Below are 25,513 nucleotides of genomic sequence, written 5' to 3'. Positions count from 1 at the left end.
AGTGCAAACAGCTCACAGGTAATACAGCATGGCTGTGAAAATGGCAGTTGTGGAACAGCTCCCTGTGAGGCTTCCTGGGGGTCAGGTGGCCCTGAGGCCAGGCCCCTCCTCAGCTAGGCAGCTCTGCTGTGATGGGCCTGCTCTGCACAAGTCAGTTCCACTTGCCTGTCTTCAGTGTTTCAGCCCCAGCCAGGGAAAGGCAGTCTTTTGTGGAAAGTGTGCTCCAGAGCCACAGGGGAGCTGGCTTATATAGACAGAAGTCCCCGCTCCTGGCCCCTGATTGGTTAGAATAGAGCTGCTCTGATTGGTCGGAGCTGTGCATCCCAGATTGGCTGGGGAAAGCCTCGACCCTATTGGTTGAAATAGGATTCCAGGAAACCCTCATAAGGGCTGGCTCAGGTGGCAGGAACCCAGTGCCGGCTGGCAGTTCAGTGAGGAGGCCTCTCTGCTAAGTGCAGATTGCATGAGAGGCCCCTGTGCAGAAATGGCTGCTCTGCTCTAGGGTTTTGTGCGTGTGTTTGTTTTTTGAGCCCAGTTGACCACCAGAAGCCCTTCTTAGTCCTCAGGGTTTCTGGTTTATTTAACTATATAGATTAAATAAAAAATTTAAGATGTGCATGAAGCATTTTTTATGAGCAAGTCCCCCTCTTTACCTGACTTTGATTAACGAGCCCTTCTCTGCAGGGCATAGTAAACCCTGCTGTCTTCACAGGGGAAAGATGAGCTTAGGAACAGGCCTGGACTTTCAGGTGTGATTGAAGGATCACTCAATCATTGAGTCTTACTAATGCTGTTTGTCTCGCTAGGTTGTTAGGATGAAATGAGTTTAGGTATTTGTTGCAGTGACCCAGAATCCAGGACAGTGCCTGGCACTGGTAAAAATTAATTTAAAACACTGCAAATGTTCTACACAAGATGTATGTAGGCGGTGCTAATTATGAATTCTGGAAGAGCAAGTTAGTGTAGACTTCAAGCAGAAGGTGCCTATAGGGCCCACTGTGTTATAGCTTGCCCCAGTCTTTCTTACCTTTATCTCCTAGTCTCTTTCCAGGCACAGCACAGACCAGAGTCCATCTCCCACAGTTCCCCAGACCTCACCTGCTTACCCCCCAGGCAGGACAGAGGGGAAAGGGGAGAGAGAAAATGTGAACTATCTCTAGTTCATAAAGTAGCAAACCAGATGGACCATAGACTTGACCACCCAACCCACCCTGGGTGGCTTATTCTGCCAGCCTGTAAATCCCACAACGTGGGGCCTTCCTGAGCCCTCCAGACCCCCGGCCCCTGTGATTGTCCAGTGCATTTCCTGGAGAAATGGGCTCCTTTACATGGCCTGTGCCACAGTGAGATTCAGTGTCGGGGCTTCTCTTCTGGAGTTTCTGTAGACTGAGCCCCCCACACACAACTGTTGCAAGTAGTGGTTTGGACATTGTTGAAACTTAGAAAAAGAAGCAAAAATTCAGCCCACTCTCATTGGCCATTTGCAATGAGATGGTTTTTTAGATGTGTTAAGGAACATTTTGGACACATGCAGAAGTACAGAGACTACTCTAATGACCCCCCCATACACTCATCACTCAGTTTCAGAAATTATCCACCCACAGGCAATTGTGTTTCATCTCTTCCTCACCCCAGATGATTTCAAAACAAAGCCCAGGCAACACATTTCATTTATAAGTATTTTATTACATATTATAAAGGAAAAGGACTTTTTAAAAAATGTAGACAAGACGTTATTATCATCTAAAACAGCAATTTTCAACCTTTTTCATTTTGTGGCACACAAACTAATTACTAAAATTCTGCAGCACACCAAAAAAAAATATAATTTTTGGTAATTAGACAGAAAAAATAAGGTATAATTTTGATTCATTCACACTAGACAACTATTGTTGTGTTGGCTATTTTTATTTTTTTTTTAACAGTCTAAGGGAAAAGAGGTTAGTGCCCCTGACTAAATAGTCAGGTACTGCCTGTTCTAAAGATTCTTGCAGCACACTGGTTGAAAATCGCTGATCTAAAAAATTAAAAATAATATTCTAACATCATCTAATATCTGGTTAGTGTTAAATTTCCCCAGTTCAGATATTCTCTCGCCCTTTCAATTCAGTACAGAGCTCTCAGCAGACTGGTGACATGGTGATGGGTTGGTGACCACATGGCTCATGCAGTTGAACTTGAGCCTGGGAGGACTAAAGCCAGGGTGATAGAAGAGAACGTGCCCTTTCCAGGGCAGCAGGACAGGACGGGGCGGCCATGGGGCTCTGAGGGTGGCCGCCCCCTGGAGTATGCAGTGTGGAACTTGACTGTGTTCCAGCCAGAGTGGCTGCAACCATTCTGCCTCCCTACTTAACTGCCTCACAGCCTGTGATGTAGTCTCTGGTACTTTGGCAGGGAATGGTCCCTGGGGTTTGGGGTTCGCCTGGGCCCTCTGCTGTGAGAACTTTCAATACCTAGAGGTATTTGGGGCTCTCAGAAGCTGTCTCTTCCCCAGAGCCTTTATCACCCTTGGCGAGCTGCAGCAGAATTCCCTCAGGAGTTGCACATTTGAGTGGCGGGGAGGGTTCGGTATTCCAAACGAATTGAATGATGACAGGAATCTTGATGGCAAGATGCGGCCGAGTTAGCGGGGGCGATAGGAGAGGCACATCTACGGCGGGACGCCCTGCCGTGGCCTGCCTCTGCGCGATAAAGGAGGCAGAGTTGCACATACTTGGCACTTCTTTCTTTCATCGCCCGATGAAAATGAGCTCAGCTGCTTCATGGGTGATTTCGTTATCTATTTCCAGAGAGGCATTTTGAAGCGAAAAAGGTTTCCACTGAGGTGTATGCAGGGACAGATGGGCTTATACGGGTAAATACTGGAATGATCTTTGGCACACGGCACTGTGGTCATGGGAGTGTGCCCATGAAATTAGGCTAATGTGACTGAGGAAATTTTAATTAATTTAAATGTAAATAACCATGTGTAGCTCTAGTGACAGTTTAGGGAAGTGATTTTTCAACTGGTGTGCCGCAAGAATTTTTAAAACATGCAATATCTGACTATTTAGCCAGGGGCACTGACCTTTTATTCCTTAGATCGTCAAATAAAAAAGTGACAGCAACCAACAACAATAGTCATCTGGTGTGAATGAATCAAAGTTACACCTTTATTTTTTGTCAGATCAGCAAAATACATTTTTTTTGGTGTGCCGCAGAATTTTAGTAATTAGTTATGTGTGCCCTGAGATGGGAAAGGTTGAAAATCGCTGTTGTAGGGGATGTTGGTGACATCCTGATGATTGTATAGTTCTTAAGATGGTGGTTCTCGGCAAAGACCTACAAGACAACACTGGTGTGAACGTGGAAAAAGTATTGAAAAAGGGTGTTTCTGATGCATCCATGTGACCTGGGACATTTAAGGTGAAGGAGGAGGTCATCTCTCAGGTGCAGCGTGATGATACTAAGAGGGACTGCGTTTGTGGGAGGTTTTCTAGAAAAGGGAGACAGCGTCACGGCACCAGCTGTGTGACCTCAGCCTTAGCGTTTTCCTCTGTGAGACGGAGGCCAGGATGCCCGCCCCCCTGCCGGGACTGTGCCACTGCCCTGTAGCGTAGCCTGACTTAGTGTGGACTTAATAGGGGGGATCCATGGTTATTTTTCAGATAATGATGGGATGCTGATGGGATTGCTTGAGACACTGTGTAAATTTGTGCTTGACTTTCAGACATGTTTTGTGACTCGAATACATTGAGCAGAGGGAGTGAGAAACTTTGAAATGTCGCTCTGTGTGACATAATCGGGTAGAATAAGTAGGCCTGCGACAGTGTGCACACCTGTGCTGTCTGCAGAGATTGGAACCCAGAGGTGGTTAGGATTTAATTTTCTTTTTAAGGAAGAGATTTTTGTTGCTGACCATTAGCAGACGGGCTTCTTGATGTCATATCATTTCTATTTTTATTATTACAGTCATTTGTTGTATCACTTTATTTTCATTTACTTATACAGTAAGACTAATGGGAAAGTGGAAATTCCGACTTGGCTCCCTCTTTATATCCTGTCCCTTTCTTCCCAGATGTGACATTTGCTGTGTCACCTTTCGAACTCATCGAGGATTGCTACGTCACAATGCGCTTGTCCACAAACAGCTTCCCAGAGACTCGACGGGAAGGCCTTTCATCCAGAACAACCCTTCCATTCCTGCTGGCTTCCATGACTTGGGATTCACTGACTTCTCCTGCAGGAAATTTCCTCGGATTTCTCAGGTATGCGGATTGGGTGGCACAACCAGCACTCTCCTCCTCCATGGTCTGCAGAGTTGGACTTAAATTCCTCACCCTGAGGTTTCCTTTCCTCAAAATTAGGTCTATTAGGTGTTGTTTTTAACAACACCTTCCCTCTCGAAATTCAGTTTGGCCCTTTTAGACTTATTTGGGTTGTGGGTTGAGAGTGTAGACCGCCTTTCATTTTGTTTTAAATTTCATATTCACTTGCACCTGAATCTAGCTCATCAGTGCTTTTGTCCGCTCTTTGGGCCCTACCAAAGTTGAATGTTTATTTTTAATTACATCGCAGCTTTAACTAGCCTTACAGCTAAATATTTCCGGCATTATAGTTTTTTTATTTAAAATGTTTTGGGTCGTTATTAACCTGAGCCGTATTTGTTCTCTGCTTTTAAAGCACCTGCTAAAACTACTTTGAAACTACTTTATTCCAATTTTTATTTTATTATTTTTTTAATCCTTACCCAAGGATATTTGTTCCATTGCTTTTCAGAGAGAGTGGAAGGGAGTGAGGGAGGGAAGGGGGGAGAGAGAGAGAGAAACATGATGTGAGAGACATATTGATTGGTTGCCTCCCACGTGCGCCCCAACTGGGGCCGAGCCTACAACCAAGGTACATGCCCTTGGCCGGAATCAAACCTGGGACCCTTCAGAACGCAGGCTGACACTCTTTACCACTGAGCCAAAACAGCTAGGGCCTTTTTTCCAATTTTTAAAAATTGAGATAGAAGATATCAACAGTGAAATTCTTCCGATGCATAAGCCTCAAGCTCAGTTCCATATGTAGGCACCCGTATGTGTACACGCATGTAATCCCGGATGCTACTCTCTCTCTCCTGAGAGCACAGGGAGCTGGTTCTCCACCAATGGTAGGTAGTCCCCATCAGTTAGTTTTGCAAAGCACCCGTTTTTAAAAAGAAAATCCTACTGTCGTGGTATTACCACTTAACTATACTTCATTGCTTCTCTGCTGAGATACCTTATGCCATTCATCAAAAAGACATGATACTTAAGATGCTTGTGGGTTTCCCTGTTCACTCCGGGAGTTAGCGAGCAGGGAAAGGTCAACTCCTTATGTGTTATGGAGAAAGCTGGATGCTGCGGCAGTTGTACAACAGATGCTTTCTGCATCTCAGTTTACGATGATTTTTAAATGCTCCTCTTTATTTCCTTGCTTTTGCAGGCCTGGTGTGAAACAAACCTGCGAAGGTGCATCAGTGAGCAGCACCGTTTTGTCTGTGACGTCTGCGACAAGGCATTCCCCATGCTCTCCTCGCTCGCCCTACATAAGCAGACTCATGTCACTATGGACCAGGGACGGGAAAGGCTGCAAGCCAAGACCCTACCTGGTGACGCCCTGGACCAGAAGGTCTTCCTGGCCTTCCTGGGCCTGCAGCACACCAAAGACGTCAAGCCTGTCCCGGCCGAGGAGCCCCTGCCGGATGACAACCAAGCAATACAGTTCCAGGCACTCAAGTGTCAGCTACCTCAGGACCCCGGCTGCACCAACATGCTGAGGCTGTCTCCTTTCGAAGCTTCTTCCCTGGGGGGATCTGTCACAGTCCTCCCAGCTACCAAGGAGAGCATGAAGCACCTGTCCCTGCAGCCCTTCCAAAAGGGCTTCATCATCCAGCCCGACAGTAGTATTGTGGTCAAGCCCATCTCCGGGGAGTCGGCTATTGAGCTGGCCGACATTCAGCAGATCCTGAAGATGGCAGCCTCAGCGCCCCCTCAAATCAGTCTTCCGCCTCTCTCCAAGGCCCCTGTCACCCCTCTGCAGGCAATTTTCAAACACATGCCCCCTTTGAAGCCAAAGCCCCTGGTCACACCGCGGACGGTGGTGGCCACCTCAACACCCCCCCCTCTCATCAATGCCCAGCAGGCCTCCCCTGGTTCCATCAGTCCCAGCCTGCCTCCACCGCCACTGAAGCTCCTCAAAGGCTCCGTTGAGGTGGCCAGTGCCCACCTGCTGCAGTCCAAGTCTGGGGTCCAGCCACACACGGCCATGCAGCTCTTCCTGCAGCAGCCACGGGTGGAGCTGCCTGGCCAGGCTGAGATGAAGACACAGTTGGAGCAGGACAGCATCATCGAGGCCCTGCTGCCCCTGAACATGGAGGCCAAGATCAAGCAGGAGATAACGGAGGGGGACCTCAAGGCCATCATGACCGGCCCGGGCAGCAAGAAATCGCCAGCCATGCGCAAGGTGCTCTATCCCTGTCGCTTCTGCAACCAGGTGTTCGCCTTCTCCGGCGTGTTGCGCGCGCACGTGCGCTCCCACCTGGGCATCTCTCCATACCAGTGCAACATCTGCGACTACATCGCTGCAGACAAGGCCGCGCTTATCCGCCACCTGCGCACGCACAGTGGCGAGCGGCCCTATATCTGCAAGATCTGCCACTACCCTTTCACCGTCAAGGCCAACTGCGAGCGGCACCTGCGCAAGAAGCACCTCAAGGCCACACGCAAGGACATCGAGAAGAACATCGAGTACGTGACCAGCAGCGCGGCCGAGATGGTGGACGCCTTCTGCTCCCCAGACACCGTGTGCCGGCTGTGCGGCGAAGACCTGAAACACTACCGCGCCCTGCGCATCCACATGCGCACGCACTGCGGCCGCGGCCTGGGCGGCTGCCCCAAGGGCCCCAAGCCCTTCGAGTGCAAGGAGTGCAGCGCTGCCTTCTCAGCCAAGCGCAACTGCGTCCACCACATCCTTAAGCAGCACCTGCATGTGCCCGAGCACGACATCGAGAGCTACATCCTGGCAGCGGATGGCCTGGGCTCCAAGGAGGCCCCGGTGGCTGAGGCCTCAGCGAGGATGGAGGAGGGCAGCGGGGCCTTTGGCGAGCTCAAACCCCTTGCCACCTTTCTGGAGTCTCAGAATGGCTATCTTCATGCGGGCCCCACCCAGCCTCCGCCTTCCCAAGTCTCTGTCAAGTTGGAGCCAGCCAGCAACTTCTCAGTAGACTTCAACGAGCCTCTGGACTTTTCCCAGAAGGGCCTGGCCCTGGTCCAAGTGAAGCAGGAAAACGCAGCCTTGTTCCTGAGCCCCTCTTCCTCGGCCCCCTATGACTGCTCCATGGAGCCCATTGACCTGTCCATCCCCAAGAACTTTAGGAGAGGAGACAAGGATTCGGCTGCTCCCAGTGAAGCCAAGAAGCCTGAGCAGGAACCAGGGAGCAGGGAGCAACCCTCTCCCTGTCCACCACCGTGCCCTACTCTGCCGGTGACCTTGGGGCCCAGTGGAATCCTGGAAAAACCCTTGGCCCTTTCAGCAGCAGCCTCAACAGCCACTACTCTGGAAGCCCATGCTCAGCCCCTGCAGGGCTCCCTTCAGGTCACTGTCCCTATTTACTCATCAGCTCTCATCAACAGCTCCCCTCTCTTGGGCAACTCCACCCTGATAAGCAGCCCAGCCTTATTGCGGCCTCTACGCCCCAAGCCCCCCCTGCTCTTGCCAAAGCCCCCTATGACAGAAGAGTTGCCCCCACTGGCCTCCATCGCCCAGATCATCTCATCGGTATCCTCGGCCCCCACCTTGCTCAAAGCCAAGGTGGCTGACCCAGGGCCCACCAGCACCAGCAGTAACACCACAACTTCAGACAGCTTAGGAAGCACTGCCCCCAAAGCTGCCACTGCCCCCGCCGACACCACCAGCCCAAAAGAATCCAGCGACCCACCCCCTGCTGCCAACAGTCCAGAGGCAGCTTCACCCACCGAGCAGGGGCCAGCTGGCTTGTCAAAGAAGAGAGGCCGGAAAAGGGGGCTGAGGAGCCGACCCCGCACCAGCAGTGGTGGGGTCGACCTGGACTCCAGCGGGGAATTTGCCAGCATTGAGAAGATGCTGGCCACCACAGACACCAACAAGTTCAGTCCATTTCTGCAGACAGCAGAGGATGATACTCAGGACGAGTTGGCCAGCACCCCCATGGACCACAATGGGCCCAGTGACGAAGAGCGGGGCAGCCCCCCAGAAGACAAGCTGCTGAGGGCAAAGCGGAACTCTTACGCCAACTGCCTGCAGAAGATCAACTGTCCCCACTGCCCACGCGTCTTCCCTTGGGCTAGCTCCCTCCAGAGGCACATGCTCACACACACTGGTAAGAGGGCCTGCCAGGCTGTGGTGCTACTTCCCGGCAGGGAGACTGGCCACCGACCAGGGGGAGAGGGAGGGTGGGGTCGAAAGCGGGGACCCTGTTCACATGACCCCATTCCCAGCTTCCCTTCCCTTCCCCCCTCCTTCCTTCCTTCTCTCTGGTTTGGTGGAACCCAGTGGTGGCACGTCAGGCATGCCTGTCCTCAGAGGAGTCATTTACCAGGAGCCAGAATTTCTAGGTTTATTAAGTATAAGCTGCATTGTCAGACTATCATTTTCTTTCCATTTAAAATGATGTAAGCCTGACAAAGTAAAGTGACAATTCTAATGAAAGGGGCAGTTCAGAAAAGGAGATGCCTCTTAGAAAGAAGTTGCCCCCCCACACACAGCCTCTCTTGCTGCCCTTTTTGGGTGACGCTTCATGGTCGCCTTCAGAGTCTGGAGGAGCATACTTCTGTTCCCACTTGTTAGAAAGCAGATGGTCTGGGCCTGATGACCAGCGTAGCTCTTGCCCTGCCTCCTCCCCCCACCGTCAGCCTCCCCACCACCGCCCTCCCTCTAGGAGTCCTGTGCTTAGTACATAGACCCCATGCACATTTTCCTCGGGTGAGGCCGTTTTTCTTGGACAGTCTCTCCCTAGCAAACCGTCAGTCTCCACCAGAGGACTGGCGTGGCCGGGACTCCTTTCAAAAGGAGTTGTGCCCGTGTCCTTAAAGATGTCTGATACAAGTTCCCACTTATGAATCCAGTCATTTTGATTGCCTGGCTTTTGGATACCAAAGTTTTCTAGTTGGTTTAAAATTTGGTAGCGTCTGAAACCAAACGAGGAAGATGGGAGGTTTGTTGAAGAGGGGCTAAGGCAGGGGTTGTAACTATACGCATGTTCTGCCCCCTGTCCCTTCACGTCCCTAAGCCCTAATGGCTGGCTGGCCCCATCCCTGACATCCTGTCATACTGTGTTCTCGTAGTGGGTGGGCTGCAGACCTTGACCCATAAGGGGAGCGCTCAGGGTCGGTGGAGAAAACTTTCAGAGCCAGTCTTCATCACTGTCCCCTGAGGGCGATGTCCACATTTTGCCAAGAGGAAACGGAGGTTTAGAGAGGGTAGCTTGCTTATGGTCGCCTGAGTAATAAGCAGTGAGTAGGAGAGCTCGAGGTCAGAGCCAGGGTCAGGGTCCCTGCAACTGCCCCATGGCCAAGGTGGTGTGGCTCCCGGTCCTCTGTCTGAACTTATATAGATCATGCCTCCTCCTTTCCTGTATCCTCACATGTCCCAGTGGGGAAGATTGGGAAGAGGTTTGAGAAAAGGTTAGAAGACAGATGTGGACCAAAATCCTATATATTAGAGATTTAATGACCACAGAATGGCATTAGCCACACGCACAGACACACACAAACATTGGTGCCCATTGGGCTTTTAACTTTCTTGGCTCTTTCACTGCTTCAGCTTCAAGCTACAATCTCAGCATTACCTCTGTTAAGTCATTTTATAGAGCACTAGGCTGTGCCTGGTGCTGTTAGAACGTTTCCCATTCATCAACTGGTGGAGCGGGGCAGAGCCTGGGAAATCATCCGATCACCCCCCTCCCACAGGCCAGTGGTTTTCTGGTCGGCGACTCCTGTTGAAGAATCTCTGAGCTGCCTGTCTCCTGGCTCCCCAGCTTTCTGTGACATGCCTCTCCAGAAACTTTGAAATAAGACTAAGGCTCACACATAAGAGAAATTAAACATGGGCTCTGAAATGATCCTGTGAACAAGTGTTATACAGGGAAGAGGTTTTGTGGGGGGTTTTAGTTGTAGCATTAAAATCCAGCCGCATTCCAGCCTGTGCGCTTTAGATTGCATTTAGGCAGACTGTGTCTGTACCTGGAGAGAGAGTCTTCCCCCGACCACACGGCAAACACATAGAATCACCAGCATGTCTGTCCGTTATCTCGCAGACATGTTTCCCACCCATTCCACCCCCGAATGGGCAGCATTGAGTAGACCGGGATTTGAGTGACCAGCTAGGGGTTCACTGTTGCTCTGGGTGAGGGCACCTGGTTTCACCCTTTCTCTCTGCGTGGCTCAGGTTCTAGGAATTCTGTCTCATGAGGAAGTTGGTGTCGGCTGTCAGATTTCCTCCTTCCCCTCCTCTCCTGCCCACGGTGTCCTGTTGATCAGGGACATTTCCTGGTTCCTTACCTTTCTCTGCCTGAGCAGTGTTGCCTCTTTAGGGGAGCACAGTTCACTGTTCCTTCCTTTTCCCCCTTGTGAGCAGTTTGTGTGTTTTTAGGCCACAGGTGGAGGAGTGAGTGCCAGAAAAGCACAGCCAGCCCATGCCCACCCTGTCCTCAGCTTCCTCCTCTGTCACCTGTCCTCATAGCTCGCAGGGGCCGGGACCCTGCGTTGTCTCGGGTGCCCTCCAGTTCCGGCATTCTGGGATCCCTGGCTCACTCACTTGCTCCCGTTGGTTTTACCCCATTTCTTTACCAGCCTGGGGCCCTCCCCACTTACCTCTTCTACTCCTTGCTCACGGTCCACAAGCATCACAGTTGAAATCAATAAGATGTGCAAACCTCAGTATGTAAATCATTTCTGACAACAGGTGTGTTCGGCTGCTTGAACTTTCCTAAGTGGCAGCTTTGGCCGTTTAACTGAGCCAGCCCTGTGCACACCTCTGGCAAATACAGAAAGAAAGAGACCTTTCCTGAGAAGGTGGAGGGGTGGTGGAGAGAGGTGTGAGCTGTGAAGCCGCGTCATGAACCTTACTCTCAGTGTGCATTCTTCTCCTGTCTGTTGCCCCAGTGCCTGCCAGATAGCATTGTTTAGTATAAAATTTATTTCCTTTTTTGACTGTTCTGTGAGAGTAAAAACTGGTTGGCAGTGGTTCTTCCCACATTGGGTGGAGGGCTATCTCAGGTCGTTGGCACAAAGGTAACTCCTTATGCATACATGTACATTTTAAAACACCCTGCTAAAGCAGTAATTTGTGGCAGTTACCAAGTAAATGAAATCATTTGATACTTTTCATATAGATGACCAGTCAACAAGTTTGAAACCTGTACAATTATAAAACACTGAAAGGGCTCATGTTTTCCTCTGTCCTTGCAATCCAGAAAGCATGCTGCTATTTAAAATGTATGACTTACGCAGTGAAATGTGAACTTTTTAAGACTCCCGTTAGTGTCCCTTTGGGAATCTCCATAATTTGATACAGTACTTCGGCGTCATTATTTTGTTTTCTGACTTTAGCATTAATGTGAATCTTTATCATGGGACATCCGCCTGGCTGTCAACCCAGTTATAAAAGTGAAACATTTACCAGCTTGAAAATTATAGAGTAAGCATGTAATAGGTAGAAGCAAGAAACCAGTTTTATTTAAAACCAAGAGTCGTATCATACTTCATAGTTACAGCCTCTGACTCGATTCTGCTCAGCCCAGTTCTCTCCCTCTCCACTGGCCTGACTCTCAAGAAACCATCGTGTTGCCTTTTGATAATAAAATGTTAAAGGAAAATATTTTTTTCTTACTTAAAACAGAGTCCACATAATTATTAAATATCATTTTCAATCTTTAGTGAAAAGGAAGAAAAATTTGGAGGGTACACAATTAACATTAAAATACTTTTAAAACTAGTCTTTACTCAAAAGCATGATTTTTTTTAAGGTCATTTTTATAATTTTAGCAGAAAACACTTACTGAGCTCTGTAAAGGTAAACTTTAAGGTGATCCGAGGGTTCTCTTGATGCTGGAGGCCCTTGTGGAGTTCCTTGGATGTGAGCGAGCCAGGTCCCTGGGTCTCTGATCCCACCCTCCCCAGGCTTCTGATTCCCTGGTCTTTGACTGTTCTAGGCATATGTATTCTGTTTCTTTCTTTAATTAATTTATTTAATTTTATTGAATTTATTGGGGTGACATTGGTTAATAAAATTATATATAGGTTTCAGGGGTACAATTCTATAATACATCATCTGCACTAGCATCTGTATTTTTAAAAAGCTCCAGGATGATGTGGAACCATTGCCTGAAAGGGTCTTCCGGCTCAGGAGGGAATGGAGGTTCCCTCTCTTTGATTAGTACTGATGCTAGAACTTAGCGGGGCAGTGATTCTGTGGTGCTGGGTCGCACGCCAGCCCAATCTGCATGAGTGGCACCCCCAGAATTGTGGAGCTGGGAGGTGATGATGCTAGTCCTTCCCTCTCTGTGAAGCCCAGGTGCCAGGCCCATGCTGCATCCATTGTCGTGAGTGCCTGGGTCTGTGCACCTGCATTAGTTGGCCTCCATTCATAGCTATCTAAACGGAAGGCTGAAGGCCCCCATGATTGGTTTCAATGGAACTGTGCAGGTCGACTTTCCTGCCAGTTCTTTTTTTTAAAAAAATATCTTTATTGATTTCAGAGAGAGAAAGAGAGAGAGAAACATCAATGATGAGAGGGTCGTCATTGATCAGCTGCCTCCTGCACGCCCCTCACTGGGGATGGAGCCCACAACCCGGGCACGTGCCCTGACCGGGAATCGAACCACAATCTCTTGGATCCTAGGTTAACGCTCAGCCGCTGAGCCACACCCGGCTGGAGCTGCCGGGTTTTTTTTTCCCCCCTGATCCACAGTCATAATCAGATTTCATCAGTTAACCCAAAAATGTCCTTTTGAGCTACTTTTCTCCAGTCTGTAATCCAGTCTGGACTCATACATTGTATTTAGTGCCATGCCTTTTTGTTGTTTTATTATTTTATTTTATGATTACTGCTTTTTATTCCTGTCCTCTCACCCTCCTCCCCTTTGGCAGCCATCAGCTTGTTCTCTGTTTCCGTCTTGTTTATTGTTTGTTTTTGGGGGGAGGGGTGCCAAATGGTTAATCCATTCGTCTATTGATGGACATCTAGGCTGCTTCCATATCTAGGCTTACTAGTAATGCTGCAGTGAACATAGGGGTGCATATATCTTTTTCAGCTAGTGTTTTTGTTTTCTTTGGATTAATACTCAGAAGTGAAATTGCTGGATCATATGGCAGCTCTACACGTGCATCTGATTGTGGCATTCCCAAGGTTACAAGACAGACATACTGGCTGCAGCTCTGAAATCCGTTTGTTAGTACACAAACTTTTTACCCTGTAAAATCAGAAACTGGGACCTTAGAATCTGGAGATTGGGGAAAAGCAGAAGAATCCAGTGATGCAGTAAACAATTTACCCCCATCTTCTCTCTCCCGAGGCCCACCTAATCACTTCCCTTCCCCCCTTCTTCCTTCCTTCCTTCCTTCTGTCCACACTTTCTACTCTGGTTCTTGCTCCCCCCCCCCCACACACACACATGCATGCAAACAAGGGACAAGTTGCAGAGAAGCCTGGCCTGCATTTTAAAACATCATGTTTACAGTACAAAAGGAATCCAAATAAAAGGAGAGGATAGGCAAACCAAGGCAGATAACTGCTGGGGAGAAGGAGGGGCAGGCTCCTCTCTCAAGTGACCCCTCTGGGGGGTGGCGGATAGGGCCGTGGAGTGCCTTCTCCTTGGATTCAGGTCTGTTGAGCGGAGCACATGGTCTCCTAGTGTAGACTCGGGATTTGTTGGTCACTTATTTGTTACTAGCAGGAGCCGAGAGCAGGAAACAGAACCTTTTATGCCACAAGCAGACCTCCTCCGACTTGCTGGCTAGGGGCACAGTGACCTTGGGCAGAGGTCACTGCCGGATGGCCCATCAAGTCAGACAGGAGGAGTCCTGGGAAGTCAGAACTCCCCACCTTCCTCTTCTGTGGGAGGCCAGGCCCACCTAGGTCAGGAAGAGGAGACTCCTCCAGACACATCCAGGGGTTCCAGATTCCTGCAGCAGGGCCGGGCGGGAGTAGTCCCCTTTGATTTTCCAGCGTGCACAGTACTCAGGATGCTAGAAATTATTACAAGCTGTCTTGTCCTTGTCACAAACTATGGGTGTTTTCTTACTGTACTCTAAAATCCCTTCATTCACTTCCTGTTATTATTTTTTATTTTTAATTGTAATACTATTGTTTTACTTTAAACATGTATCTTGGTTTCATTGTTAACTTTTAGTATTTTGAAGTCAAAATGTTCTTTCCATCCCACTCAGGCTAAGGGAAACGATCATTTGACTTGTTTGTGTGCAGGTTTTTTTAAAAATGTGTTTTATTTTCTTAAAAGAATGGGGTGGGGGAGGGGGAAGCAAATGCCAATAATCCCAGGAGAATGACTCGAAAGCGACTTTTCTTTGTCATTGCAGTAGAAAGCCAGATAAATATCTATTTTTTTTCCTGCTTCAGGTCAGAAACCCTTCCCTTGTCAAAAATGCGATGCCTTCTTTTCTACCAAATCTAACTGTGAACGCCACCAGTTGCGCAAACATGGAGTTACCAACTGTTCCCTGAGAAGAAACGGGCTTATTCCCCAGTCAAAAGAGAGTGATCTTGGACCCCATGATAGCACAGGTAGTGCTTCCAGGTGATGGAGAGGAGAGGGACAGAGGAGAGCCCATCGCTTAGCCCCGCTCACCTTGGTTAGCTTCCTAGCGAGCTCCGGCCCCCGAGCGTGGAGGGGCTGCCGTCCCAGCTCCCCGTAGGACTCCAGTCAGGAAGGTGGGCCCTGCCCAGGCTGGGGGCACGCACGGGGGGTGTGGGGACGCCGCAGAGCCCCTGGGTGGCTGTGCTGAGCTGCTGGGGAAGATCGGTCGCCCTCCAGCAGACCCCTTTGTTCAGGCGTGGGCCTGCTGGAGGCGGGACATGAGGGAGGGTGTACAATTTCAGCTCTGGTAGCAGCACATCTCAAAGGGATGTGAAACCTTCAAGGCTTGGGGTGTTGTTTTCTCCGGCCGGGGTTCTGCCCAATCCTATGGAGCAGGGATGGGCTACACAGATGTCAGGGTATTGCAGGAACTAGGGATGCCCAGCCCTCGACTGGGAGCGGTGGGGTGTTTTTCTTTTCAATAACTCTCTTCCCAGTAAAACAAAACTTTGTCTTGTTTGAAAAAGCACTCTGCATGTCCTTTCCTTAATCACATCTCTGCTTGACTGAATCCGGGTATTCTCCTGTGCTGATATGCGCTTCCTTCCTCCAGCCCCCCACAGAGCAATTAACGCTGCCCAGTGCGCCTCCCGCCACCTTTTTCCCCCTCACAGCTTCTGCATTTACTCATGTCTTCTACTCAGTACATTTATCATCTCCAACTACTGGGGTTTGGCACCCCTCGTCCCCCAAAACTAAAAAAATTAGCTGCTGCAGGTCACTTAGACACACAGCTAGCTGGCCATTGGTTAATAACAGTCTTACAGGTATGGATTCAGTTCTGCAAATCTTGAAAGCTTGACATTCCCCCATTGCTTGAAGCAGGTGACAGTTCCCAAAAATGTATTTTTCTAGGGTTGTGATTGTGTTCTATGCTTCTCTCCCTCAGACTTTGATGAGGATGGGGTGCTGTGTTGTCGGGGAGTCCCTTGCCCCTGTCAGTGTGGACTAGAGGGTGAAGCTTTCATACCAGGTCCCCTTAGCCTTAGCTTTTACTGAGGTGGGGGCGCACGTGGATGGGTAGCTTATCCAGGAAGAGAAGATTTGATCCGGACCCTCTGCTTTTTCCCCACACCTCCCACCAAGCCCTAATGAAACGAGTCCTTGAACTGCCAGGCCCTCTGGTTAAAATCCACCCCACTAAGGGTATTAAAAATGCGGGTCAGTTTGCTGGCTGCACCCATAGCTTCCATTCCCACATAATTTGCCAAGATCTTTGAGTAAAAAAAGATGGGGACTCCCACGGAATGCTGCCATGACTTGGGTCCCTTGAGCCAAAGGTGGTGGACCATCTGCTGGTCAACCCCCAGGAAACCACAGCGACACTGGCAGAACTCGAGTTTGCTGCAGAGGATGACTCTCAGTGCTTAGCAGTGGGTGCTGCGGGACCGGGGGGAGGGGGGCAGCCTGGTTTAGAACCAGCTTCTACCCGGTGGTCCCATAGGAGAGAGAGGAGGGGATAAGGGAGGTGGTCGAGGGGTGCCCTTGGTTTTGGAGTTTGCAGGTCTGAAAGTGTTATAACGAGTGCCGGGTGCACACTGAGCTCACCGGGGTCGCACTGAGGAACCAGCCCTGGGATTCCTGCCATGAGGGGCCGCCGTGGAAGCCTGCACACACCAGCTAATCAGAGTTTATGTCTTAGCTTTGTTCAGCACCAGGTTTTACTCAGTGGGTGGGTTTAGTTTTTAAACCTGCAGTTAAGAGTTTTGTTTTTCCAAGTCCTCTCAGAGTCCTTCCTCACCTCCGCGCTATAGGTTTTCTCTAAAGGAAAAAGCCTCTGGAAAAAGAGAATTCACTGAGAGTTGTAATGTGAAACCAGCAAAGAGAAAATACATGTTTGGTTTAATTGTGATCCCAGACCTTGCTGAGAAAGAGGGCCGAGATTGAAGAAGGGGAGGTGGGGCTCAGTGACTTCAGGGAGAATTTTTAAAACCAGGTGAGCATAATGGCGGGGTGACAGTTTCCTTCGGGCTCTCCCTCCCATGAAGTCACAAGCGGGGCCTTAGAGGAAGACCATAAAAAAACAAAGGCAGGAAATGACCAGGGAAGTTCTTGAGGGGTTTTCTAGGTTTATATGCCTGGGTTGCATTTTCTTAAAATCCCTAAACGTGTTTTATAACGTGGGTCTGACTTTATCCATCACATAAGGTCTTTCACGAAAATACACCCTAGATTTTCCCCAAAGGAATGCTGAAAACGCTATGGTGGGAGGCGGTTCTGCTTAAAGGGGCATACTGCTCATTCAGGGTCAAACTGAAACTTGGCTCCTTTCTTGCGGGCAGAGGTCCCCGGGCTCACTTGGCCCTTGGGGAATACTAGAATGGTTTTTCCTCAGGTGATACCTGTAGGGGCCTTTGTATTTGTGGGCACCTCTGCATGACTTTTTAAAGCCGCATAAATGTGAAAGTTTTCAAACTCTCCCGTATTGGTGGCCGCCCTCCCCAGCCTGCAGCCTGCCTGCGGGCCTGCCTGCGGCGTGGGCTGCAGCCCAGGATGCGCTTCTCCGGAGGTGATGTGCACGCACAGCTTGGGCAGCCTTGCCTCTGCCCCATCCGATGCTGTCTTTAGGTTGGTCGTTTTCACTCCGGCTGAGTAACCTGAACTTCTAGGAGGCAGTAGGTATTTCGCTGTTGAGCTGACATGAAAGTCTCCACTTTCCCGTAGGAGGTAGTGCCATCGGGATTCTGTCTGCTTCCTTTAGCAGTTTTCTAGATTTAGCATCACACATGTTGAGGACCGAGAATTAAGGCATTAAGGTGGGTAGCATTGCTTATAAAAAGTCATCAGCTACCTGTCTTTGGACATGTGGGTGGCTGAGGAGGGCAGGGATCAAAAAAGGACCTGCTGTTCTAAGCTGGAAATTCATGAGGTGACGGGAAGAGGTTAAGCCTGTTCCCAAGAATCACTAATAAAAATCAGTTGGGTTGCTTGGACCGCGCGGGGCTGGGCTGTCCTGCTGACCCGCTCCCCCTGGTGGAAGTTTGGTAGAACACAGCCAAGTGGCCTTTGTTCACCAGAGGAAGGGAGTTGGCCTTTGGTTGACTTTGGGGTCACACAGAGGAGAAGGGCCCCGGAGTGAGGACGATCTGATCTTAGTATATTGACTTGAGTTTGGTTTCAGAATTCATTATGATTTTTTTTCCCACGTTCATCTTAATATATTCTACAGTTAAACTTTAAAATAATCCATGTTCTTTGGTAAAAAAACTTAATACTTAAGAGAACCTAATGTACTGGGGCAAATAGGAAGTAACCAGAGATTAAGCCTCTTTTTAAAAATGTAGCTACCACAAAGCCAACAAATGAGAAACTGAGCGTTTTATATTTTTTTATTGCAGAGTTTATACCAAAATCCATTTACTAGACGCCCCCTATTGGAATGATTGAAGAAAATGAGCACCTGGCTTATGCTTAGAATGTGGCTCAACATTGGGGTGCTTAGCTCAGGATTCATCTTTAAACTGGTGAATAATTTTCAAAAATCATTGTCAGAAATTTTACAATCACGCCACAATTAGTTGTTTTCCTTCTGAAGCCTCTTGAGATACCCAAACAGTGGCTGCCAAGGTGCAGGCAGAACAAAACCAATGAAGCGATGTAAGGGGACGTGCCGTGCGGACACTGGTAGGAAAACCAAAGGCCCCCGGCAGGTGGCACCGCGGGAGGGGCGGCGTCAGCTCCTGTACCCCCGGCCCCAGGACCGCTTCAGTGGCAGAGACTCAAACCTGTGGCTCAGAGTGATGGGTGCGGGGAGACGTTGTACATGTAGCCACATCAAGCAAGGGTCCCGGTGAGGTGCTTGAGTCTGCTGGCTCACATACTGTGTGATCAGGGCTCCTGTGAGGGGGGCACATCTCGTGTATGTGCTGTGAAACAGTGAGTTTCATCAGCCCAATTGGCTATTGGGACTGTAGTAAGCAGTAGGCCTCAGCAGACAGCTTCACTGTCACAGCACACAGTGGAAAGGTCATTAAGCCCTTGTTGAACACGGAGGAGGAGGAGACTGCGATAAATACTACGGTCGGTGTGGTGTCGTCAGTGTTGCCACAGGGCCATCCCTCGAGAAGGTCTTAAAAACTGATGGACCGTCCGCATCTGGTTTTGCTGTGGAGAGTGGACAAGTAGGAACAGATCGAGAGACAGGAAGCGCTTCCACTCCCCACGTGGGTCCTGGCAGCAGCCAGGGAGCCCCCCGGGTGTGCATGTCTCCTTTCGCCTTGGAGCTCCCCCGGAAAGTGGGCATCAGGCTAGAGCGTGACTGTAGCACATCGTGCGTGTTTGGGGCCATTTTGTCATCAGATACCATGTTTGGGGTGGTTCCCGTGTATGTTGCATGTTTGTATGATCTCTGCACTCAACAATAACTTTTACAGCTCAGCTTCACCCTCCCTGGCGCTGTGAATCTCTGGAATGCACCACCTCTCCCCTCTCCATTCCTTCTGTCTGTCTGCCCTCCGTCGCTCACACCTCCCTGGGGCCTGAGCATCGCTGTGTGTGGCAGGGGGGACGCTGGGCGCCACCGGTGGGCAGAAGAGGGGAGGGCAGGGGCTCCGAGGCGCAGCCAGCCTGTGGCCCCCACCTGTGTGTATGTGGAGGCTCTTTCTGCCTTCTATAAGTTAACCCCAGATTCATTTGGGCCCTCGAGGATGGATGTAAGGGGTCATAATCCGGGGCGGGTCCAGCTGAGATTCACGACAGAGCCCTTGGAAGGGGCATGCAAGGTGGCCTTTGGTCTCAACCCGTGCCCTGTGCTTGCTCCCACAGACAGCCAGTCAGACGCAGAGATCTCAGCCACGGGGGGCGAAGTGCTGGACCTCACCTCTCGGGAGAGAGAGCATCCGTGGTCAGAGGGGGCCCCTGAGCCTGACCAGGTCAAAGAAGAGGCCCCTGTGGAGGAGCTGACTCGGGGAGCAGCCGAGCCCGTGGATGGGGAGGAGCGGGGAGCGGCGGAGAGCCCGGAGCCCGAGGAGAAGCACGTGGCGGGGAGGGACGGAGAGGAAGACGGCCCGGAGGACGACGCGGTCAGCAACAAGAGCCTGGACCTCAACCTTGCCAGCAAGCTGATGGGCTTCAAGCTGGCCGAGGGCGACGCTGATGCCGTGGGCGGCGGGGGCTCGGCCCAGCAGGACCAGAAGCACACCTGCGATGTCTGCGGCAAGAGCTTCAAGTTCGTCGGGACCCTGAGCCGCCACAGGAAGGCCCATGGCCGCGAGGTGCCCCGGGAGGAGAGCCCGCTTCCTCGGGAGGGCCAGGGCGAGAGGAGGGCGGCTGAGGGGTCCCTGCCTGTCCCCGCTGCTGCTGCTGCCCTGGAGCCAGAGGAGAAGCCCGAGCCCCCTGCCGAGGGGGAGGCCGTGTCAGAAGGCTCAGGAGAGAAACAGAGCGAGGAGGCGGAGGGTACCTCCGACGGGGAGGGCGCGGCCGAGAAGAAGTCCTCCGAGAAGAGTGACGATGACAAGAAGCCAAAGACGGACTCCTCCCGGAGTGTGTCCAGCAAGGCGGACAAGAGGAAGAAGGTCTGCACCGTGTGCAACAAGAGGTTCTGGTCTCTGCAGGACCTGACCCGGCACATGAGGTCCCACACGGGTAAGGGCAGGCCCGGCCCGGCCGCCGGGGCTTCTTTCAGGGAGGACGGGTCCCAGGCCTGCTGAGGGGCTGCCTGAGTCAGGAAGAAGCAGTAACAGAACCGCACCAGCGGCAGCAGCAGTGGATGGACAGCTTGTGCGTGTCCGTGTTAAGCCCTTAAACTAGGAGTTGAACAGGCTGTTCTCGTAGCCCCTGAATGTACAGGCTACTGCAGGGAGGCAGTGGGGTGACCCTCGGCAGGGCTGTCCTTGGGAACACCGTGATCAGTCCCTCTGAGCCTCAGCCTTCTGTCTCTGGACCAGGGGTGGTGGCTGTCCTCTCCTAAGCATCCAGGAGGATGTGTTGCTGGACGTTTGCAGGTTATAGCCTGGGGGCAGACAGTAGGGACAGTGGTCTGTTTGGAGGCACCGGGGTTTGTCTTATTAGCTTTCAGGTGGGAGGTTGGCACACCACGGGAGTGGGGGGATTCTCCTGTCTTGGTTGCTGCACAGGCCTTTACTCCTGGAACTCACCAGCTGCCCCACAGCAGAGGCTATTGTTTAGTAGAACAAAGGCGACCTGGATACACTCATGAAGCCAAAAGATGCAAGCATGTCACCCCCCACCTCCTGCAAAACAACCCAGGCCCTGGTCTTGGTCTTGGCTTTCCTCCTACCTCCCAGCCAGCAGGGTGCACAGTCCTGCTCCCCACACACTGCCCCACCTCAGGCAACCAGCTCTGCTCTGGGCTGAGGGATTTGGGGGGCTCCGGGACTGGCTCCCAACAGAGAGATACTCTTGGGCTCCTGGCAGGTGGTGGGCTCAGCTGCTCACAGACCCGTGTTTGTGAGCCAGAGGGAAGCCCCAGCTGCTTCATATAAGAACACAGTGTGTCTCATGCCTTTGACCTAGGAGGTGCCATTGCCCGCAGGGCCCTCAGAAACGGTGCCTGTCTCTGTGGGAAGGACACTGCTGCTGTCCTCCCATGAGATTCTGGTTCCTGGATCAGTGTGTGAAAAACTTGGGTTGAGAGATGAAAGGAGAGAGAAACCGTGGCTGGCCCCTGGCATTTCTGCTTCCCTGTTTTGCCAGTTCAGACAAAAGGTTTCCCTGTGAAGGAGGGAGTCCTGGCCCTGCCACCACGCCTCTCGCCTTTCCTGGCTGCTTTTGTGTGGAGCTGAGAGGTGGCTCCTGGTGCTCTACCATTAACAGACATCATTTCTCTCCCTCACTGCTCAGGAGAAAGGCCGTACAAATGTCAGACCTGCGAGCGAACCTTCACCTTGAAGCACAGCCTGGTTCGCCATCAGCGTGTCCACCAGAAAGCCAGGCACGCCAAACATCACGGGAAGGACAGCGGGAAGGACAGCGACAAGGACGAGCGGGGCGAGGAGGATAGTGAGAGCGAGTCCATCCACAGCGGCAACAACCCCGTCTCAGAGAATGAGGCCGATTCAGCTCTGTTGGCCAGCAACCATGTGGCTGTCACCCGGAGCCGGAAGGAGAGCCTGGCCAAGGACGTTGGCCGCAGGGAGGACAGGGCTGCAGGTCGGACGGCTGGTGCCGGGCAGGCTGAAGCCGGCAGGAGTGCTCCCAAGACCGCTCCCATGGGCAGCCCCAAGGAGCAAGCACCTCAGGGTGACCATGATCCGGAGAGCCCGGTGGCCCTCACGCAAGACCTGCTGGAGCTGAACGGCAAGAGGCCCGCTCACCCCATCCTGTCCGCCGCCGACGGTGCCTCGCCACTGCTGGGGATGGAATGACGGCTCCTCTCCCCCAGCACACAGATGAAAGCCAGCAGAGCAAAGTGTCCTGAATCTATGTTTCGCGAGGCTTCCTCAGTGCCCTTCAGCTGCTGGAGAGTGCGCGTCGAGGAGGAGGGGGCCCTCTCTCCATGCCACAGCCTTACCTGCCCGTGCAGGAGACCAGCGCGGACGATTCGAGTGCCTTAACTACTTACCGGTCCTTCAGTGTCGTCCTGGGTGTTGTGTTGTCCCAAAAAGACTTTTTAAAAACAAAGCAAATATTTTAATGAATTATTTGGAGAGGACCTTTTCATTTAAGCATTAACGTTGCCTTCTGTGTTGGTGTGTGTGAGCTTGTTCTTGCGAATCTGTGATAGTGACGTACTTTTTGTGAGCTGGAAACAGAAGAAAAAACATGCCCTTGGATACCCATAGCCAATAACTGGAAGAAAATGATGTGAATTTCATGTAAATTACCAGAGGAAATATGGATGAGATGCTCATTTCTGATAGACCTTTTTCTTTCTCTCTCTTTTTTTTGGTCTGCTATATGGCGGAGCTGTAATTTGGTCCTCGATGTTGCAGGATGTGGTGGATGGAGTTTTCCAATTTGGTTCAAGCCAAAACCAGGACAGATTCCAGCTTCGACCTCATACGTGTTTCCACTCTCAGCATTAGACATGCTGTTCCTATTCAAGTTTCAAGACGTTTTTTCTTAACTTAGAGAGAAGAGTTACCCTGGCAACTTAATCTATGGAGAACATGCACAGATGTCATGTGTCTGATTTCCCCCCTTTCAGTATATATATTATTAATATTATTATTATTTTTTTTTTAGCTCATCAGTTTGCTGGTCTCTGCAGTAAGCAGAAACAAATGGGCAATATTTGTCCTGGAGACCCGGGTCCCCCGGGTCCTCGTGTAAGCGTCTGCCCGCAGCTTTCCTTGCCGCCCCTGGGTGGGAGCTCTTCTACTGTACTTAGACAAGCCTTTCTTCCGTGACTGCAGAATCCAGCAGGGTCCCCCCGCACACGGCCGGCCGAGGAGCAGCTCAGAGGGGGAGAGGGTGCGTGCGCCCAGGGCTGTTGAGGAAGCCGGGCAGAGAGGAGACCGGCCACCCACCGGTCCCCTGCCAAACCCAGCCCAAGCCTTACCCGCGTGTGCTACTGTCATTTGCAAAGTGAGGAAATACTACTACTGGTAATAAAACTGCACATGCAAGATTGAAAACGAGAAGTAGATTTCTATTTACCTTCCTGCGATTTGGGATTGGTGCTTGAAGATAAATGTGTTGTTCCTAGTTTCTGAAATAACCTGAACCTCTGGGTACCAAAAGGCAGGGTGTTTTTTGTTTGTTTGTTTGTTTTTTTTGGGGGGGGGTGTTGGTGAGCATACTATGCAGGCAATAGACTTCCCTCACTGTAGACGCCAGCAGTGAAAAGAAATATATCCTACTGTAGCTGAGCTCGGGCTCAGCATCCTGTCCTTCAGCTGGGACCTCTAGGACGCCCAGGGCCCAGTGCCGCCGGGCCTCCTGCTGCTCCACCACTCAGATCCTCATGCCTTGCCCTGGGGGAGCCCCTACGCCTGCCGCCCTCCCCGGCCCCTCCTCCCCCTCAGTGTAAGTGTGCAGACAGGCACACAGACCCCTCCTGTCCAGTTTCTGGTGGCCAAAACCCAACTACCCAGACTTCAAAGGAAGATATATATTCTTGAAATAATGGAAAGCGATGTCTTTGCATGTGAAAGGAAAAAAGTTGAGGTATATATAATTTTTAACTGTATTGGGGATGCATGAACTAGCTTCAGAATGGAGTTTCGTTTACTCCAGGCGAATGCACGTCAGAACCAGCCGTCCCCGTATCACTTTGAACCAGGTGTGATCCGCTCAGTTAAAGCCAGTTCATGCATCCCTTCCTTTTTTATGACGATTGTTGTTGTTTTCGTTGTTGCTGTTATTTGGGGTTTCTCGCGTTTTCTTTTTCTTTGCAACTCTCCACACGAAAGCTGCCCCCTTTGTGGAGAGGCCGTGACGTAACTACGCTGCAGCGAGACGCAGCTCGCCGCGATCACTATTGATTTAAAGCTTTATTTAGCCTCCCTCCGCCCCGTAGTCGGTAAGGTCTTGCCACATTTTATTAGCGAGGTTGAGAAATGTATTATTTGTTTGTTCTGCCCCCCCCCAATATTAAACTGTGAAATTTGTGATTTGTTTAAACTCTGGGTGAATCGTAGCTTAGTCTGCATGTCCCGCTAATTTGTTTCTATACATTTTGTTTGATTCTTTCTCCTCTCAGGGCTTTTACAAAAAATATATATATAAGGATCTTCTAAAAAGTTTTTTTGAGGTGCAAGTTTTTCTCTTTGATTTGTGGACACAATGCTGAGATTCAATCACTACATGAAACTCCTGGCTGTGAAAACAAAACAGAAAACCCGGGGGGCTGCTCCCCGAGCGCCCGGGGGCTACATGGCAGTCGGATGGTTTTCGCCGCCCCTTCAACACTCTGTTCGCCTCTTTCCTCTCCTGTCTTTTCTTCAAGAAGGAAGTTGATCCCGGTGATTTCAGCCCGTGCATTAAACAGGAAACAATAATAAATGTGTAGAGTTCATATTTTTCTAAAGGGAACTTAAAAACTGCTGCTACAGGTTATGTACAAAACTGGTTTATGCCACATGAACAGAATCACAAGATTAGTTTTGGTACTTTCGTCCCTCTTTGTACTCGGTTGTATAATACTTCCAAATTCAAATGAGAAGAAAAGCTGTTCTGTATCAAACCATCTAAGCAATAAATGTTATATTTTAAAAACGGCCGATTGCTCGTCACACAGTTGTCCTGTGATTTGCTGTAATCCCGTCCGTGTGTCCTGCTTCCCGGCAGCACCGGCATCCGTGGGACCCTGAAGGCGCCGTCACCCGGTGGCCCTTGGGCTCAGCTGCAGTTGTGGGGCCGCCTGGGGTGAGAGTGGAGAGTCAGGACAAGCGGCTGTGGTGGTGACTTAATCCCATGCACAGGTGGTCCCTCCCGGGGCCAGGGGCCGGCCCCACGGTTTAGTGACAGCTGAAGCCAGGAATTCTGTTTTCTGGGTAGCAGCTCCTGAGAAGTGCACGTTGCCTTTTCCTTTTCTTGCCAGTTACAAGGGATAGAGTGGCCCCTGGGTGGGGGAGGACCCCCATAGTTCAAGGGAGGGGCCAGCCCAGGGCTCAAGGACAGAGCCATCTGAGCACACATCCCGAAGGTCTGTCGTTGAAGCAGCGAGGACACAGGGTCCTGAGTGTTCTCGGCTGGGAGTGGTTCTCAGACAACAATTCAAGGATCTGGGCTCCAGGGAAGCGAACTGCGGCG

General features: G+C 50.9%; 1 protein-coding gene across 5 annotated transcripts in view; it reads left to right on the top strand.

Annotated features, from left to right (window-relative positions):
• RREB1 (ras responsive element binding protein 1) overlaps positions 1–24,980 on the top strand; it is a 127,688-nt gene extending 102,708 nt beyond the window's left edge. For 4 of the 5 annotated variants that reach the window (XM_016202419.2, XM_016202418.2, XM_087820661.1 and 1 more), the window contains 5 exons: positions 4,058–4,247; positions 5,449–8,362; positions 14,620–14,784; positions 19,622–20,440; positions 21,659–24,980. In XM_016202419.2, coding sequence (XP_016057905.2) covers positions 4,058–4,247; positions 5,449–8,362; positions 14,620–14,784; positions 19,622–20,440; positions 21,659–22,182 — 4,612 coding nt within the window. In that variant the 3' untranslated portion in view covers positions 22,183–24,980. The remainder of the gene's footprint in view (positions 1–4,057; positions 4,248–5,448; positions 8,363–14,619; positions 14,785–19,621; positions 20,441–21,658) is intronic. The other variant, XM_016202420.2, reaches the window with a different exon arrangement.
• The last annotated feature ends 533 nt before the right edge of the window (positions 24,981–25,513 follow it).

This window comes from Miniopterus natalensis, chromosome 9, assembly GCF_054644295.1.
Source record: "Miniopterus natalensis isolate mMinNat1 chromosome 9, mMinNat1.hap1, whole genome shotgun sequence".
NCBI lineage: Eukaryota > Metazoa > Chordata > Mammalia > Chiroptera > Miniopteridae > Miniopterus > Miniopterus natalensis.
This window is presented reverse-complemented; position numbering and strand designations above follow the sequence as displayed.